At 35.2% G+C, this 18,831-nt stretch overlaps 1 protein-coding gene across 4 annotated transcripts in view; it reads right to left on the reverse strand.

The window, feature by feature from the left end:
- Positions 1–3,904: 3,904 nt before the first annotated feature.
- The window catches only part of LOC120779504 (serine/threonine-protein kinase WNK1-like), a 50,327-nt gene continuing 35,400 nt past the window's right edge, over positions 3,905–18,831 (reverse strand). For 3 of the 4 annotated variants that reach the window (XM_040111808.1, XM_040111809.1, XM_040111810.1), the window contains 9 exons: positions 16,966–18,237; positions 16,362–16,629; positions 16,152–16,309; positions 14,683–15,748; positions 14,373–14,467; positions 14,136–14,307; positions 11,077–11,442; positions 6,581–6,715; positions 3,905–4,101 (listed from right to left, as the gene is read on the reverse strand). In XM_040111808.1, coding sequence (XP_039967742.1) covers positions 4,085–4,101; positions 6,581–6,715; positions 11,077–11,442; positions 14,136–14,307; positions 14,373–14,467; positions 14,683–15,748; positions 16,152–16,309; positions 16,362–16,629; positions 16,966–18,237 — 3,549 coding nt within the window. In that variant the 3' untranslated portion in view covers positions 3,905–4,084. Of the gene's footprint in view, positions 4,102–6,580; positions 6,716–11,076; positions 11,443–14,135; positions 14,308–14,372; positions 14,468–14,682; positions 15,749–16,151; positions 16,310–16,361; positions 16,630–16,965; positions 18,238–18,831 lie in introns of those variants that run through there. The other variant, XM_040111811.1, reaches the window with a different exon arrangement.

Below are 18,831 nucleotides of genomic sequence, written 5' to 3' on the forward strand. Positions count from 1 at the left end.
TCATCGGTTCTTTATTTGAAACGTTAGATTGGTTCATGACATTTACTTTTTGAAGATAATTTCATTTAAATGTTGACCGCGGCTGCGTCTTAGGTGGTCCATTCGGAAAGTCAATTTTGGGCAACTTTTTCGAAACATTTTCGGCCGGAATAGCCCGAATTTCTTCGGAAATGTTGTCTCTCCAAAGCTGGAATAGTTGCTGGCTTATTTCTGTAGACTTTAGACTTGACGTAGCCCCGCAAAAATAGTTCTAAAGGCGTTAAATCGCATGATCTTGGTGGCCAACTTACGGGTCCATTTCTTGAGATGAATTGTTCTCCGAAGTTTTCCCTCAAAATGGCCATAGAATCGCGAGCTGTGGGATGTAGCGCCATCTTGTTGAAACCACATGTCAACCAAGTTCAGTTCTTCCATTTTTGGCAACAAAAAGTTTGTTAGCATCGAACGATAGCGATCGCCATTCACCGTAACGTTGCGTCCAACAGCATCTTTGAAAAAATGGCGCTACATGGCACACATCTCGCGATTCTATGGCCATTTTGAGGGAAAACTTCGGAGAACAATTCATCTCAAGAAATGGACCCGTAAGTTGGCCACCAAGATCATGCGATTTAACGCCTTTAGACTATTTTTTGTGGGGCTACGTCAAGTCTAAAGTCTACAGAAATAAGCCAGCAACTATTCCAGCATTTCCGAAGAAATTCGGGCTATTCCGGCCGAAATGCTCGAAAAAGTTGCCCAAAATTGGACTTTCCGAATGGACCACCTAAGACGCAGCCGCGGTCAACATTTAAATGAAATTATCTTCAAAAAGTAAATGTCATGAACCAATCTAACGTTTCAAATAAAGAACCGATGAGATTTTGCAAATTTTATGCGTTTTTTTTTAAAAAAAAGTTATCAAGCTCTTAAAAAATCACCCGATACAAGGCTAAGAGAGCACCCATTGCAGAATTTATTGATATATGACGGCAGGAAAATAAACGTGGGTTTTGGTCTGACATATTTATAGCCATTGCAAATAATTTTCTGCGTATGTTTGTTGTTGTGCCGTTGCACCAAGAGGAAAATTCTGGAATTTCTGCACCGTGCAAGGTTTTGCAAGAGCAAAAGAATCCCCCTAATATGAGAATATCAAGCGAAAGCTGTTTTTGTATATGAAATGGAAACAAATATCAACTGACAATTTAGGGCCGGCAAAATATGTCTTCCAAAAACAGCGATTAAGCTAGAGCAGGCACAGATTATAATGAGTGGAATGTAACACCATGTTCAGACCGACACTTAATCACACGATTTCGGCTGTTGAGTGGTTTATCCCACTAATCTTATAAATTTATCAAGATTTCGCCATACAAAAATGACAGTTCAAAATCACTTCATCGGAGTGATTTGAAACTGATCCACGCTAAATCTCTCTGTGCGACTCTGATTTTGCGCCATCTACTTGGCAGCATGGAAATCTATTACATTATCACAGCTGATTTAGACACTACAAAAAGGAAAAAATGTAAACAAACAAAACTGTGTTTTCGGTTGATAGATTTTCATGGAGATTTTACGGTTTTCGTTGTCGGTCCGAACATAGTATTATTGAATAGTAACTAGTCACAAATTGAGACTTTACCTCAAAATGTCTCAAATAGAGACTAGAGACTGATTACAGAATCCCGTTATTAATATACCAATAAATCATAAAAAAAAGTATTTAAATAGTTTGTTTATGTATTAAATATCCTACGTTTAATAACTTTTAATAGTCATACATGTTGAGCGTTTTAATTTAAATACCCAAAAACTAATATTTTTTCTGACCTGGTTTCAATGCAAAATGTTATACAAAAGACTAATTTTGAGACGATTCAGCGTTAACTACAAGCGGTAAATGCGCGATGCTTAATGCTTTTATTTACATAGGTACCTGGTAGAATACAAGATTATACTAACCGCCATGTTGTGAAAAAATTTTTTCGTAAATCCATTTACGATTGTCCATTAGGTATCATGTTAATGGATCAGAAGATGCGGATGCGGCATAATAATTAGCGCTATTTCACCGCCGGTGATTTTTTCACTGTGGTTTGCAAAATCGCAGCTGCGATCACTTTTTGTAAATAGCAGTTCACTCTATGAATTACGATAGCAGTTTGATTCTGTGAAGCGTGATGAAGTTAACAGTTCACAAAAAAACTTGCGAAATGCAATTTTTTAACAGTACAGTTTAATAGGATTACTTGTGATCACAATAGCAGAATAACAGAAACGTATCAGGTATGGTAAATACGAATAAGTTATTTTTCGTCACAGTAGTTTAAACTTTTAAGTGTAACGTTATGATTTTTAATAATGGTAGAAAATGTATTAAGGAAAATAAGTTAAGTATGGCAGATGTTTGAATTGGCTTAAGAAATATGTGCAATAAGCAATATTTTAAAAAGGGGTTATATAAGTTTTCTGAAAAAAAAACAACTAATTTTCCAGAATTTTTTTCTGAGAAAAATTTTAAACATATTGTCCTAAAAATTTTTATACATACTATGGTATCATTTAACTGTATTTTAAAACTTAGTATTTGTAAAAATATTTATTTAGAAAGGAGAGAGCCGAGAGCTGTTCTCAATAAATATGTTTTGCGGAGATCACTATATCACTGAACTGGATCCTCTGAAATTAAAAAACTGTACAAATTTCTTTAAAGTAATGTTAAATCTCGTAATTAATTGAAGGAATAAAAATACATTTTTCTGACAAAATGGCGGGGTCTAAGAAAAAAAATAATTTTTGACCAAAATTTCGGGTTTAAATTGTTTATATAAAAGAAATTATTTATCGGTGAGAAAAAATCTTCCGATTAATTAAAAAAAAAAAACATATTTAATAAGCTCGTCTTAAAATTTGACTTATCGGTTTAGCCGTTTTCGAGTAGTGTTGGTCACCGACTTTGAAAACATCATTTTGAGAAACCCCGTTTAAAGTTTGGAGTTCACTTTACATACACTCTGAACCGCCTTTTCAAATTTGCGATTTGCGTGTAGCTTTGAAAATATTTCCTGTGTATATTCTTAAATATATGTACAATAAGTACATTGTAAACCCTTAAAAAATATATATAGAGTTCAAATGTTTCCATATTTAAGTTGTTTTAGTTGCGATCGCAATATTAAATCACAGTGATTTAAAAATAGCAATCACTGAAATCACATATATTGAAAAATCGCAATATCACTCATCACTAATGCGGTAAAGCTTACCTAAGGCCAGCCGAACATGACATCGATAATTTAAGAAACAACTAAATGAAACCGCGCTCAAATTTCAACATAACCATTCGAAAAGTTCAGTATTTTTTATTTTCAGTAATATTTTCAGCTCAGTTCAAATCAACATATTAAACAGCACAAAAAAACTGTTTATTTGATTAAATCAAAATATATTCCTAATAAATAATGTACTACTAAATAACATAATTATTGCAGATAATTAATTTGAAACTTACAAAACTAGAATTGATAAATTATATATTACTAAAAGATTTATTAAATAGTTAAACTAAACATTTTCTGGCAACAAAGATCAGGTTCAAATCCATAAATAAATTTTGCTTCCTTTTATATACATATATTCAAATTTACTAGAGTGATGAAACATTTGATTCTGTATATCTCCGATCATATATGCGTTAGTTGTAAAAAGATATTTTTAGAGCTTTTAGTACAGAAAATTTTATTTCCCACTAAAAAAATATAACGAACATCGCTAAGTTTATTTAACATTTCGTTAAAAAATTAAATCCGCAATTTGTTACATATTTATAGAAAAATATAAAATAAGCTATGTTATAAGGCGTTTATAAAATATAATAATTCAATAATTTCATTTAATTCCCTTGGATTTTCTTCTTTCGTTTTCTGTTATTTCCTAAGTATTTTAATTAAAAGAGAATGATTGGACTTGAAATCAAATGTTTATTACTACAAAGGTTTCTTCAGTTTGAGTTCGGTTTCTACTGGACATTCACATGTTTTTTTTACGTCAGTGGTATTTGAATCGGGACATATAGTAACATCACAGCTGTGTTTGTTATTTAAAACAAGTATGTGTCTGTTGGATGTTAAATTGAAACAAAATGATAAGTTAAAGGCATATTGCTGTTCGAAATGAGAGAAAATGTACATATATGATATATCCAAGGATATTAAATAAGTTATTTGCAATACAAATGAATAATTCAAATGTTAATTTGGATACACATGTGGAATTGAAGAACGTCGAAAATTAAAATCTGTTACAGCTAAGGAGCATTTTCACTTACCGTTGTTCTAAAAAATTAAATCTCCTAAAAAATATATAAATGTGAGCGCTCCGCATAAAGTCAATATGTATATATTAATAAGCGCATTTTATTTGACCAACATGTTAAACTATTCGTTTATTTCATTTGGAAGGTTTAGCCAACATAATTATATTGGCTTATCAAAAGCTATCTTAGCTTGTTTTTGAACTAAAGACATTGTCAGTTGATTGCTTTTTTCGTTCACAACGATAAACCTTATTATTTTGGCAGATGAAAATGTAAAAAAAAAATAAATTAAGACATAATTAAAACTTTTTTCCATATTATTATATTCTTGATTTCAAATAAGAAAAATGATTTAATAAACCATTTACAAATATAAAAATTTAAAATAATCTTCTAGTTATGTCATTTTGAAATGAATTGAGTACAAGTTGACTGTTCTTGCCCGCATTGCAAATTCAATTCATATTTAGGGGAAAATATGAAATAAGCTGAGTGCATTCTATTTGTCAACGATGTCACCTGTTGACGGTCAAATAAAACACGCCTTATATTAATAGATAAAAAAAAAACATATTTAATAAAACGTATAAGAATTGTTGGTCGGTTTAAATGTAACAGTGATATTGAATTAAATCTATTTGACAATACCTACTTATTCCTAAGTATAAAATTTATTACAGTAGCTCATAAAATTATGCTGTTAAGAAGACTGGAAAACAAAGATATATTAACAAAACAAAAATATGCGTACCGGTAAAGTTTTAAGGTTGAAAGATAACAACTCTAATAAAGCACTATAAATGGCAAAACATGGAAAAATATTAATGCCAAAATGGTAGTCGAAAAAATCTTTTCGTATTTCTAATCAAACTTCAACTTATTTTTTATATTTAAAATGAACTTTAATGATCCACTAGAGACTTTATCCCATCAATGTAAAACTTGTCTGGTTTCTCGGCGAAAAACTGCGACAAGTAATTTTCAAGGCTTCTCCAGAGGGAGTTCTGCATTAACCGAAAGAAATGGTAGTCGATGGTGCAAGGTCAGGTCTATATGGTGGATGCATCAAAACTTCCCAGCCAAGCTCTCCCAGTTTTTGCCGAGTCATCAAGGATGTGTGTGCTCTCGCGTTGTCCTGATGATAGACGAAGCCTTTTCTGTTTATCAATTCTGCCCGTTTTTTCGATTACTTGCTTCAATCTCATCAGTTGTTGACAGTAAAATGTAGAATCAATCGTTCGACCAGGCTGGAACAGCTTATAGTGGATGATTTCTTTCTAATCCCACCAAATACCCAGCATAACCTTTGGAGGCATCAATCCTGGCCTTGCCACCATTTTTTGAGCTTCACCACGCTTGGACCATGATCTTTTTTGCACATTATAGTTGGATTTGATCACTTTTCCAAAGATGTTAATTCGGGTGCATTAAATTTTTTACAGACAATTCAGGTAGTACCCAAACATCGAGCTTCTTCTTGTAGCCAGCATTTTTTAAATGGTTCATACCCGTTTGATGATGAATGTTAGGTTCCTTAGCGATGTCATGGCTGCTTATGAGACTCCTGGTCAATATTTTCCATAATTTCATCGACTTTTTCGACGATATGACGACCAGAGCGAGATACCTCTTTCACATCAAAATTTCCAGAACGGAAGCGAGTGAACCATTGTTGTGCTACACGAACTGATACAGCATCGCTTCCGTAAACTTCACAAATTTTATTGGTGGCTTGCCTGGCATTCTTCCCTTTTTATACAAAAATTTTAAAATATAGCGAATTTCTTCAATATTTTCACTCATTTTTGAACAGTTGCAATTATTTTCAACTTCCCCGAATTACATTTTCTTTGGTTAAATGAAGCTTAAAACCTAACCTTTCCAACACTATATGGTATGACACATATGTGGTGCACTGGAGTAAATCAAAAATACGAAAGAATTTTTCGACTACCCAATATCTATTGCTATTTTTTAGCCAAAGGATGGCCGCCAATCATTCAAATACCTATATTTATAATGTTCTTATTTATGTATTCAAATAGTAGTGAATTTGAAAATTGGTTTAACCATTTTGTAGCTTAAAAATAAAAGCTATAGAATATGTTATAAACATAAATTATCTTACTTTAAATGTGTATTCAAGCAAGTACTTTCTTATATTATAAATTTTCATCCATATATACATTTTTTACATTTATCACCATTCGTTTGTTTTTTCATAATTTTAAGTGTGATTTTCGAAGGTAGACTGTAGTGGTTGGTGATGTTATTACTCACTTTGTATCGAAGGTAGCTTGTCCTCAGCGTTATTAGCTTTCACTACCATTTCCGGAGTTCTTTCGGGATTAGAGTTAATTTGGGAAAGAACGTGTATCAACGTTGCCAAAGAACCATCCGTAATATGTGACATGCCTAAAAATAAAAAATACGAAATTATATTAATCTATATTCTATATTTTATTACTTGCACAACCTAACGAATAATATTTTTAAACTAATACTCAAAGTCTATTTCACGAATTAACATAACAGAAGTATTTACGTTTTTTTTTACAATGTACATGTGGTTCTATACTTCTTCTCATTTCAAAACAATTACATAACAAGATGGCGGTATAGTGGTTTGTTTTTGTTATTTACGTGAAACTTTAAGCGCGCCTCCCACGGAACTATTTTTGTCAAAACGATACCTACAATTTCTCAGGTTTTACTCAACCGATTTGCGTAAAATGGTTTGAGAATCTTTCTTTCTAAACGTGCCTATGTCTGCACCTATCCATATCCCAAATTTCCATATTTCTAGGAGAGTTAAAATCGTGGGATGGTTACGTGCCAATTTTTTAAGACCCCTACTTTATCAGCTGCTAATTTTTTGTTTTTTTTTTTCTCGTATTCTTGTTATGTTAGAAAATATTAAATATTCATGAAATTTTTAACCTTTTTACCTATTTGTACAAAATAACTGATTAAAATAGTTGCAAATTATGAATGAAATAGTTTTTTATTTCCATTTTCGATTTACAATTTTCTAAATGAACACAGTAATGTTCAACTACATTTGCTTGATAGCAGGTGAAATTTTTCGATACTCTAGTCAACGCCACTGACACAGAGTTGAAAACCCAAATACCCCGAAATTTTGTTTGGACAGGTTGAGTTATGGATACCGAATTTTAAGACTTCAACCAAAATGCAGTTGGGTTGAAAATCGTAATAAAGGTGTAAATTTTATTGCAAAGATGATTTCAAAAGCGTCATAGGTGCCGGCGCCAATGAAAATATCGGATGAAAAAAAAACAAATTAAGTTTTTTATGCCGCTCCTCCAATTCGACAAGCTAACCCCGAACCACATAGCATCATCGACAGCTCTGTTGAATGTGAACTTTGTCGGTTCGATATGCTTCTTTGCTTACGAATGCAGCACAATATTTCTGGGCATTCGATCACAAAGTTACTGCGCTTTAGAATTTGTTTGATCAATTCTGTGAGTAACTTTTCTTTCTTTTCGAAGCAATTTGTAACATAAAGAAATATTCATTCAGCGACAGTATGCATAAGACTGGTCATTAAATAATTTTAAGGCACTGCAATTTTTTCTTCTACTGAATCTGCAGCAGTAGAAGACTGTTGTTGAAACATATGAAAATTTTTTTTTTAATTTTACAGTGTATTCTTTAAATATGTATAGTAAATATACCCTTCAACATTTTATACAATAGTTTCGTTTTTTAAATTCGCAAAAAATTAGCTGTCACTCAGTGGAACACAAGAATAAAAAATGAACAAGGTCAAACAATGTAAAGTTGTGGCTTTTCTCACGGCTAATTATCTGCTGCATGCTGAAACGCTGTTTTGGTATGTATGTCCGCGCATAACGCCCGAACCACAGCATGAATGTGAAAATTTGTACGGGTATTCCTTTAGTCCTGGAGAAGGTTCAAACGACGGCCTTTTTTGTAAAAATCATCCTCGATTTCGCAATTTTATGTATATATTTATAATTCATGAACGGCTGAAAATTGGTGTTGAGGTAGCTTGGAACCTCGGGACGGGCATAGGCTACTTTCTATCGGTTTATGTTAAAAGTCATAACAATTCAAAAGCAAAACATAAGAATGTGTTCAATATTCATGTAGGAATTATTTTTGTTTTATTTTAATGAATTTATCTAATATTTAATACTTAAAACGAAAAAAAAACAATAACATAACACAACTACTGGCAGGGTATAGTAATTTGTTTTGGTTTACATACCTAAATACATACTATGTATAGGGATTATACTGAGAGTTGTTCCTAAACAAGAAAAAGTTGAATAATTATTTGAGATGTGTGCATAATAGCTCACAAATATTCCAAAAGCATTACACAGAACAATACAATATTTAAACTGCAATGACCAAGTTTGTGTTTTCTGACGTGCTGGATTGTAGCTGTCGATTCTACAATTACATTCGATGAATGTTGAACGAGGGTTAGAAATAGACGCGTCCTCTTCTACTTATACACTATAATAAGAAACATTTGTAACTAAGATATTTGTGAAAATATTGTTACATCATACGTGTTTATATATATACTATTCCTTACGTGATAACGAAGTCAGTAAAAAATGTAAATTGCCAATTTAACTATTCCAATATACAGTGGGTTGCCAAATTATTAGGGACAGTCGCATTTTTCACCAATTTGTTCCTTTGGGCGCAGTTGAGTGCGGTTTTAAGAGGAACAACTTTACAGGAAAGTACTTTTTGCGTTCACCACATCTTGATAACTCTAGTTTTAAGTAGATTTTGAGAGTTAATGTATTTGTTTACTTTCTACAAATATTTTATTAACGGTAGACTCGCAGGGTGCTGAACACGTATTTTAGTGAAAGTTGAAATTAATTATTTAAAAAAAGTTTTTATCATTTTTGTGCAACAAACGCAGATCAAATGTAAGTATCATAGTTGTATTATTAAAAAAATAATGAATTTGGACCGATTTTCATTATAATATTTTTTTATTTTGATCCAGTATAGGTCGAGGGTGTGATTTGTCCCGAAGGAAAAAATCAGAGATTAAAACTCTTCTCCAGCACACAAGCCATTTGCAAAGGAAGATAGCAGAACTAGCTAGAGTTTCCAAGACAGCAGTGAATAAAATAAAGATTAGTTTGGATCAAAATCAGTCATTTTCGCCAAAAAGAAAAGGCAAAAGTGGAAGAAAACGCATAACAACATCACGATCTGACCGGAAAATTCGGGACATCTGCTTGCAAAACAGGAAGAAAAGTGCTGGGCTCGTAACTCAATTAGTTCAAGAGTCTGGAGTACTAGTATCCAAAAGAACTGTGCAGCGAAGGTTAGCAGAAGAAGGGTTGAGTGGTTATCGTCCTGCAAAAAAAACCTCGGTTAACAGATACGATGAAGAAAAATCGTCTTGCCTGGGCCCAAAAATACCGCCAGAAGACTGATGAGGACTGGAGTAAGGTCAGCTATTATTTTACTGTCATCTTACATCATTTTTTAAATCATATATTTGAAAATAATCAGCAACTTTCTTTTTTTCAGGTATGTTTTTCAGATGAGTCAACATTTGAAATTCTGGCCGACAAGAGCAGCTTCGTCAGGCGACGTGCAGGCGAAAAATATCACCCTGACTGCATTGTGGAGAGGGTTAAACACCCTGTTAAAATAATGGGGTGGTCTGTCATAAGCGCTAAAGGGGTTGGACGTCTCTACATTGTCCAGGGTACCATGAGACAAGACCAATACAGACAAGTTTTGGAAACTCGACTGTTACCGCAACTTAAGGATTGGTTCCCAGACGGTGAGGAATTCATTTTTATGCATGATTCAGCGCCATTTGGTTAAAGCATGAAGCATAACCAAATTTCTGGCAGACCATAACATTCCAGGTTTACCTTGGCCTGGCAATTCACCTGACATGAACCCCATCGAAAATGTATGGCAGACTAACAAGGCCGAAATTTCCAAAGAGATAATAACTACCAAGGAAAAATTGATTGAAAAGTTTATAAATGTATGGCACTACAACCCCATGATTAAAGAAGGTGCCTTAACTTACATAGAAAGTATGCCCAGGCGGATTAAAGCACTCATTGAGGCGAAAGGAAATGTGACTAAGTACTGATTATTAATCAGAAATATTTTATCCCGCTCATATGCATACTTTTGAAACAATTATTTTTATTTTTTTGTTCTTATGTTAGTTTGTAAATTACTCTTTTATTATTATTAAAGCTTTTTATAACTAAAAAAAGACCAATACGTCACTTATACCATATTTTTGTGACTGTACCTAATAATTTGGCAACCCACTGTATAATATTAGTATGATGATGAATGATATCCTTGACAACAAGGAGCTAGGGGAGCGAGTAATATATTAAAATGTAGCTTTAAAAAATATACCTTTATAAAATAGTTCGAGATTCAACTTAAAATTTATTTGAATCAAGTTTAAATTTTTATTTAATGAATCTCTTTCCCTTCGCTCACAGTATACATTGATTGGTCAAATCGCGATAAATGTATCCACATTTTTGTTACTTACATAACAGTTATTGTTATTTTCATAGACCTGTGTACAGGACAACGCCTATTGGGACCGCTAGTTGTGTTAAAATTACTATTATTCTGTAGTCGAAGTTCAAAATATCATAATTTTTAATAATTGATCTCATAATCAGTGGACTATATGTGCGTCTATTGAGAATTTTTTTTATATCATAAGCGTCACATAGTCCTATAGAATTGTTACCTACATTGTATATTGTTTCCACTATTGGCCAATACTTGAGGCAGTATCTTTTGAATTTGCTGTTGTTGCAGAGCTTGTTGTTCTTGGTTGATACTACCGCACGAAGTTGTAGAAGTTACAGCTGTTTGGTTTGAAAATTGGCCCATTTGAATAGACTGTTGTGATTGTGCTTGTTGTTGCTGCATTTGTGAAGGAATTTGCTGTTGAAGCGGTTGTGTTTGGTTTATTCCTACTGCGTAGGCTGATTGTATATTCGTAATAGGTTTTACTTCATTTATTTGGTGCAGAAAGTTTCCTCCGCCCAAATTCAGAAACCCGTGCTGGGATGTTGTTGGTTGTACGTATAATACCTGAGGTTGTGTTTCTCCAGCTATAATAGACATAAGTAAAAACAAAAATGTATTAAAAGTGGTGAAACACGTTATACTTATCAAACTAACAGAAAAGTTATGGATGTATTCTATTTTTCGAATGTAAGTAAATACATATAGTTCACTCCATCCACTGCCTGCAAATGATTGATGAATTATATATTTTTATGAATGATTATCAAAACAGTGAATATGCAGAGACCCATCGATGCAACCTTAAGTTGTTATAACGGGGTTTTCAATAGGAGTGCCGTCCGGTTGGAACCATATATTGTCCAATGACACCGACGGCCCATAAACCGCACCAAAACGTATTTTTTTCGAAAAGCAATAGTGACTCATGCAGTACGTATGCTGCCTGATCAATAACGCATATATTTCTTATTGACGAAGTCATTCAGCCAGAAATGAGCCTTATCTCTGAGATTTTTTGATGAAAATCCGGATCATTTTCAAGTTGTTGCTCAGCCCAATTCACGAACATACGCGGATTCTGGTGGTCAAGCGGTTTCAGTTCTTGCGTCAGTTTGATCTTGTAAGGATGTAGGCCAAGATCTTTTCGCAAAATTCGCCATAACGACGTCACAGGTATGCACTACGCTTGAGAACAACGTGAGAGACTGATTTGGGTCTTCCTCAATTGATGCCCTAGTGGCAGCATTATTCTCGATACTACTAACAAAGGGGAATCTTATCGACCGATAACTCTCCTTTCCCCAGTAGTGAAGACACTTGAGGCCTTGCTACTCCCGACCTTCACTCACCACCTGAGCCTAACCAGCCACCAGCAAGGATTCCGAAAAGTGCACAGCACCACCACAGCACTTAGCGTCATAAACGCCCAGATAGTTCGTGGCCTCAACCAGAAACCACCCTTCGAAAGAACGATCCTCGTAGCGTTGGACCTGTCAAAAGCTTTTGACACTGTCAATCACACAACGCTACTGTAGGACATCGAAACAACTACGCTCCCTTCAGGGCTAAAAAGGTGGACCATGAACTATCTGAGCGGTCGCCAGTCATCCGTACTATTTCGAGGTAAAACATCTAAACTGAGAAGAATTAAACAGGGCGTTCCGCAGGGTGGTGTCCTCTCCTTACTACTGTTTAATTTCTACATCTCGAAACTCCCACAACCACCAGAGGGAGTTTCCATAACCTCGTTCGCTGATGACTGCACGATATTGGCGTCGGGCAATGGAATCGATGGCATGTGTTCGAAGGTAAACAGCTACCTCTCCGACCTTTCTCGTTTCCTCACTGCACGAAATCTCCCACTTTCCTCCACCAAATCCACAGCGACCATATTCACAAACTGGACGAAGGAGTATAGACTTGAGCTGAACATTGCAGACGACGGCGTCAAAATTCCGACTGTCAATAATCCTAAGATATTAGGTGTAACATTCGACAGTCTATGCTCCTTCACTCCTCATACGACCGCGATTATCGCCAAGGTACAGAGCCGCAACAAAATCCTCAAGTCGCTAGCCGGAAGCACATGGGGAAAAGACAAAGAAACGTTGTTGGCAACATACGAGGCAATCGGCCGGCCGGTCCTCAATTACGCAGCTCCCATATGGTCGCCTGGATGCAGTGGCACGCAGATGAGGAAACTAAGACCAGTCAAAACACTGCACTCCGGACCACTACAGGATGTCTTTTGATGTCTCCCATTGAACACCTCCACAGTGAGACGCTTATGCTACCAGTTAAGGAGCATAATGAACTCCTCTCCAAGCAGTTCCTGCTGGGATGCTTTCGCAGAAATCACTCTTGCAGCCATCTGCTTGGAGTGGAACCGCCTCCTAGGAGCATCAAAAGGTCATTCCTGGATTACGTCGACCACGTCGTACAGTACGCTGACCGGACTTCGGACGCAACTAACTTTTGACCGCCATTCACAGCGGAGCCATCAACACCTTCACCGACTCCCTTCCCGTGAATGGCGTTCTTGGAGTCAAACCACCACCCATCGCAGACGAAGAGCTCCAGCTGCCGCGAGAAACGCGTGTTACCCTTGCGCAACTTCGTTCTGAATACTGTAGCAGGTTAAACTCCTACTTATCCAGAATAGACCCTGACATACCCAATGTATGTCCTGCATGCAACGAGTCTCCGCATGACATTGACCACCTTTTTCCATGCCCTACAAACCCTACCCATCTAACACCTTCCTCCCTTTGGTCCGACCCCGTCGAAACAGCACGTTTCTTGGGCCTACCGTTAGATGACATCGACGACAACACAAACGACATTTACCATCCCAACGTGGACTGAATTTCCGTTAAAACAACAACAACAACACTACTAGCACTTCTTTGTCTCACTGGCATTTTGTACTGTGACTGCGGATTCAAAATTCAAAAGAGCGGAAAAGTATGGAGTCCTTTGCTGGTCCTATCGGTCTACTCTTTTTTTCCCTGTTCAAAAACCCTTTATATATGTTATATAATTTAAATAAAGTAACATGATGTATATTAGTACTTTCACAATTTTCAAAAGCACAGATAATGTTGACGCGTGGACTTACGGTGCTTAGCTAAATAGAATATAGCAGCTATTCGCGACTTGTAAAATTAAACATTTTGTTTCTTATTTAGAATTTTTACAGAATGCATTTCTGGCAGTTCAATATTTGAAATACATCTTCTTATTTTGTCTTATCATATAAATATGAGATTATACTTACATTGACGCAACGCTTTCTGAAATTTTTCGTACTCAACGTAATGCTTCAAACGCAACTCGTCTTCTTCAATAAGTTGACGTTGTCTCAGTAACAGCAGTCGTTGATGCTGATTAGTTCTTAGTCGCAAATTACACAGCTGATTTACCAAAGAGTCTAAGTTGTGTTTGATATCCTACAGTGAAAAACCAGACCAATTCATGCCCACCCAATATAATGAAATGAACTAATCGTTCTTACAGATTGAATTACAGTAGGTAGTAATTGTGGATGAGTAGCGGCAAGGGAAACAGGCTCTTCATTTGAGACAGGCATAAGCACAGGGGTGTCTGAAACTTGAAATTAATAATATAAATATTTGTGCAATATATATATATATATATAAATATATATGTATGTGTATATATTTGCTTCATAACCCAGATAGTCATTAAGAATATATTTGATATGAAAGAAGGATTTGCTGGATGAAGAAAAATTAAATGAAAAATCAGTTAAAATACAAATATATATAAATAAAAACAAGAAATATACAAAATCGGATACATACTTTCGCTACTCGGATAAGGTGTCTGCGAGTGTTGGGTTACGACAATATGCTGTTGGTTCGTTTGTTGCATTAGATTTTGGGATTGCCGATGCTGGGGCCTTGTAACAGATGGTGGCTGCTGCTGAATTGGATTTTGGCTTTGCAATTGATTTTGTATTTGCTGTTGAATGGGAGTATGTTGCTGGTTGTGAACGTGTACCACTTGAATTTGTTGTTGGGTTTGAAATGCTTGCTGATTCTGAACTGATTGCTGGCTATGAGCCTGTTGAATTTGAAGCTGCGATTGGTTAGTAACTTGTTGTAACTGAACTGGTTGTGGATTCTTATTTTGCTGGTTTTGAATATGGGAATGATTTTGAATTTGAACATTCTGAACGTGTGAGTTTGAATTAGGCAACTGTATAGGTTTCTGCTGAGTTTGACTCTGTTGGGAAAGTTGTTGTTGCTGCTGTTGCAAAATTGTAGATTGCTGCTGATGCGGTATATTTGGCTGGTTAATCTGTGACGCATGTTGTTGAATAACTTGCTGTTGTGCTATATTTGGTTGTACTTGATTAAAGTTTTGATGAAACAAATGCGGTAGTTGTAATGTTGGGGTAGCTGACCGCTTCTGCAATAACAATTGTTGCAAAAATTGTTGTTGTTGTAATACCTGAGTATTAATTTGTGTCTGCGTGTATGACTGAGCAGGTTGTACATTTTGAACCTGAGTGGAATTTTGTTGTTGCAATGTTTGTGGATAAATAATTGGTTGATTGGAATTAGCATTATTTATAGCAATATATTGACCAGGTATGTGTGTAATTTCGGTTGGTGTATTTGTGATATCGCTCTTAGTTTGATTGAATGTTTGTTGGGCGATTGTCTGCAAATCGATACGTAGTTGTTGTGGTTCCGCATTAATCGGTGGAGTCGTCGGTGCATCAGATAAATTCCCATTACCAATACCGCCTCCACTTTTCTGTTCTGGCACTCTGCTAACACTAAAACGCGATATTTTCCTCGAACTACGTTGGTCTTCTGATACTTTAGTATTTGTACATTGGACTGGTGTGACAGCTTTTATCTAATTCAAAAACACAAAAATAAATTATTGAATTTATAAAAATCATAACCGATACGAAACTTCTATAAGTATATAAGAACATGAAATGGATATTATGCACGTTTATGGTATTATCAAATTAAAAGGTCCAGAAATTGTTTTACTCAAAACTAATTCAAGATTGGTTTCTTATGATTTACCTATCATATGTAATCTATTCGTTTATTATGCTATTACAACACAAGCTAATGTTGCCTGAATTATTGATTAAAACAAACGTCATTGCAATATGTATACGCAATATATTCAAAACATCGAAAATATCAGAATTAATCATACAATACAAGTTAGATTATACTCCCCTTCATATACATAGGTGAAATGCATGGCAATGCTAAGAATAATATATTTAAAAAAAATCTACCTCATCTACCACGTCGACGTGTCGTAAAGCAGCCAGTTTTTTCTCCAAATCTGCTAGTGAACTTTTGCTAAGTCCACCAGCTTGGCGATTGCCTGTATTAAACTCGATATATCCAGCGCCAGCACTTATACTTGATGCACTACCACCTGCACCGCCAACTAATTAACAGAACTGTAGAAAATTAATTTGACTATATCCATTTTAATTTACCTTCGGAGTTTGGATCTATAGGGGTGTGAGCGGATGTGCACGAAGCAGCTCCACTACTACTGCGTACATTAGTGCCAGGAACTTGGTACGAGGATTCCAATCCTTCAATTACATTTGTTGTAAGATGCTGGAAATCGGAACCACCACTTATGTCAAGCGATGTGCGACGAGAGTTATAGACAGATGAACCACGAGCAGAATTTAAAAATCCTGTTGGAGTACTTCGACCAAGTGATTGAGCGGATGTTATCGGCGATTGTTTATTTATCTGTATAAAATGAAATGATGACAAATATTCGAGTCATACTAAATATATTAAATTAAAAAAATGTATATATATAAAATGAAACATATGTTTAAATGAGGGAATGGAAAGCAAAATTTAAACAATAAAATTCGATGGAACTTCAACCAATATTTTTACTGGAAAGTTATGTTTCTTGAATGAGTGATTACTTTACAAGCTTCTTTATTAATATTCAAGCATAACAACTTAAGTATCAGAGGATTAAAATTAGTTAAAATATTTTACACATAACAGAAACAGATTAGAAAAATGAAAAACATATGAATGGTTATTCAGAACTTCGACACCATTTACTACCTCGTCTTGATGTTGTTGCTGTGACGACGTTGGTGCCGTTGTTAGCGCCGTAAGAGGTGCTTGCGTTGTTGACTGCTGTTGATTTTGATCTGTAGTGTTATTAAGTGAAGCTACAACAGAATTTGCGAAAGCATGAGCGTGTGTTATATTTTCTAATTCGATTTTCAATTGTTCCAAAGTGTTATTGGAACCAACGGCTGATAATATTGACGGTGACGAAACGATATTGGTAGATGCCAAAGATAGTGGTGCTGCAGTTATCAAAGCTGAGGTACTTATGTTCGACAAATTATCAGTACTTGCTTCTGTTACAATTGTACTATCACTTAAATCCAGAATAACACTTTGATTATCTTCTTGGATTTCGGTGGATGAATGAGGAATTTTATCTTGTGAGTCCCCTATACCCTCATCGGTTTTCACGACCATAGAAGTATGTCTCTTTTGGTTAGCTAGTGATGTTGTAGTTACTTCTAATGTTCCATCCCCACAGGAGGTAATAACAGGATTTACAAGAAAACGTGATATCTTTCTAGCTGCACATACTGGAGGCATAACTGCTGTAGCACCAATGGATCTTTGCCCTTGATCATTAATATTATCATGCCCCAGTTCTTTGTCATTGATCTTACTTGTTGTTTGTATGTATGTTGCACATTCTGCTTCAGTAAATTGTCCAGTGCCATCAGATGTTTCATCGGAATCTTTTTGATTTTCCGGTATTTTCAAAGGTGAAACCGCATTTGACGTAACTGTGATACCTAAGGTATTGGACACTGCAACATCTGCTATAGACTGAGGGGGCGAAGTTAATATCTCGCCACATATTTCGACTTCATCATTGGTATCATTTGGTGGGTTTTCCATTGCGAAAGCTGATGTTGACGACGTAATTGTGTTATCAGGAGTATAATCAGATGACAGAGATGTGTATTCAGATGCTGTACTTGTTTTGCGAGACGCTGATGCAGATCGTATTACATTGTCACTACTGTTGTTGGCGGTATCTGACGTTGTAGTAGATGAAGACATAGATGCCGTTGCTGCAGTAACGATTGTGGTCAAATTAAGATTTCCCGAACTTATCGTTCCCGGCGAAAATGAGGTGTCTTGATCTGCTGTCTCTTCGTTCGAAATTTCCAAACTTGTTATAGTTGATGGCATGGTATTGCTTTTAGCAACTACGAAAGAGCCAACATTTGAAGAAAGTGGCTCCGCAGTCAGTATAGTAGGTTCAAACATTTTAGATATATCACTCGAAGTCTCATCACGCTGATTAATAAGAAAATTTTACAAAGTTAAAAATATATATAAATAGGTAAACCAAAAAAAAAACAAAAAGGTATAATTATAGTTTAACTAAGTGTACTATTAAAAGATCTAATCTCATTTTAATAAAAACATATTTTTGACAAAATATTTATAGATACAAAGTGTGTTCCAAAGTAAACAGGACTTTTTGAATCTAGCGTCCTCTGGGGGCGCTATCTATATGTCGACTGGTGCTATCTTTATCGACTGTCCAGTGAAAATTTCATGATATTTCATTGATTGGAAGTGAATTTATTGCGTGTTAAGTGTCAGTATGTTTGTATTATCGGTGCGAAAATGGGGTTTGAACAAAGAGCCAATTAAATTTTGTTTTAAAATTGGTAAAATTTTTACCGAAACGTTTCAATTGATGAAACAAGTTTATGGCGATGATTGCCTATTCCGTAGCAGAGTGTACGAGTGGTTTCAACGTTTTCAAAGTGGTCGTGAGGCCATAAATGACGATCAACATGTTGGCCAATCAAAATGCGTGATCGCCGAAAATTCCATCGAAACTGTGCGTGATTTCATCAAAAATCAGCCGAAGTCATCATG

Source organism: Bactrocera tryoni, unplaced genomic scaffold (genome assembly GCF_016617805.1).
Source record: "Bactrocera tryoni isolate S06 unplaced genomic scaffold, CSIRO_BtryS06_freeze2 scaffold_11, whole genome shotgun sequence".
NCBI lineage: Eukaryota > Metazoa > Arthropoda > Insecta > Diptera > Tephritidae > Bactrocera > Bactrocera tryoni.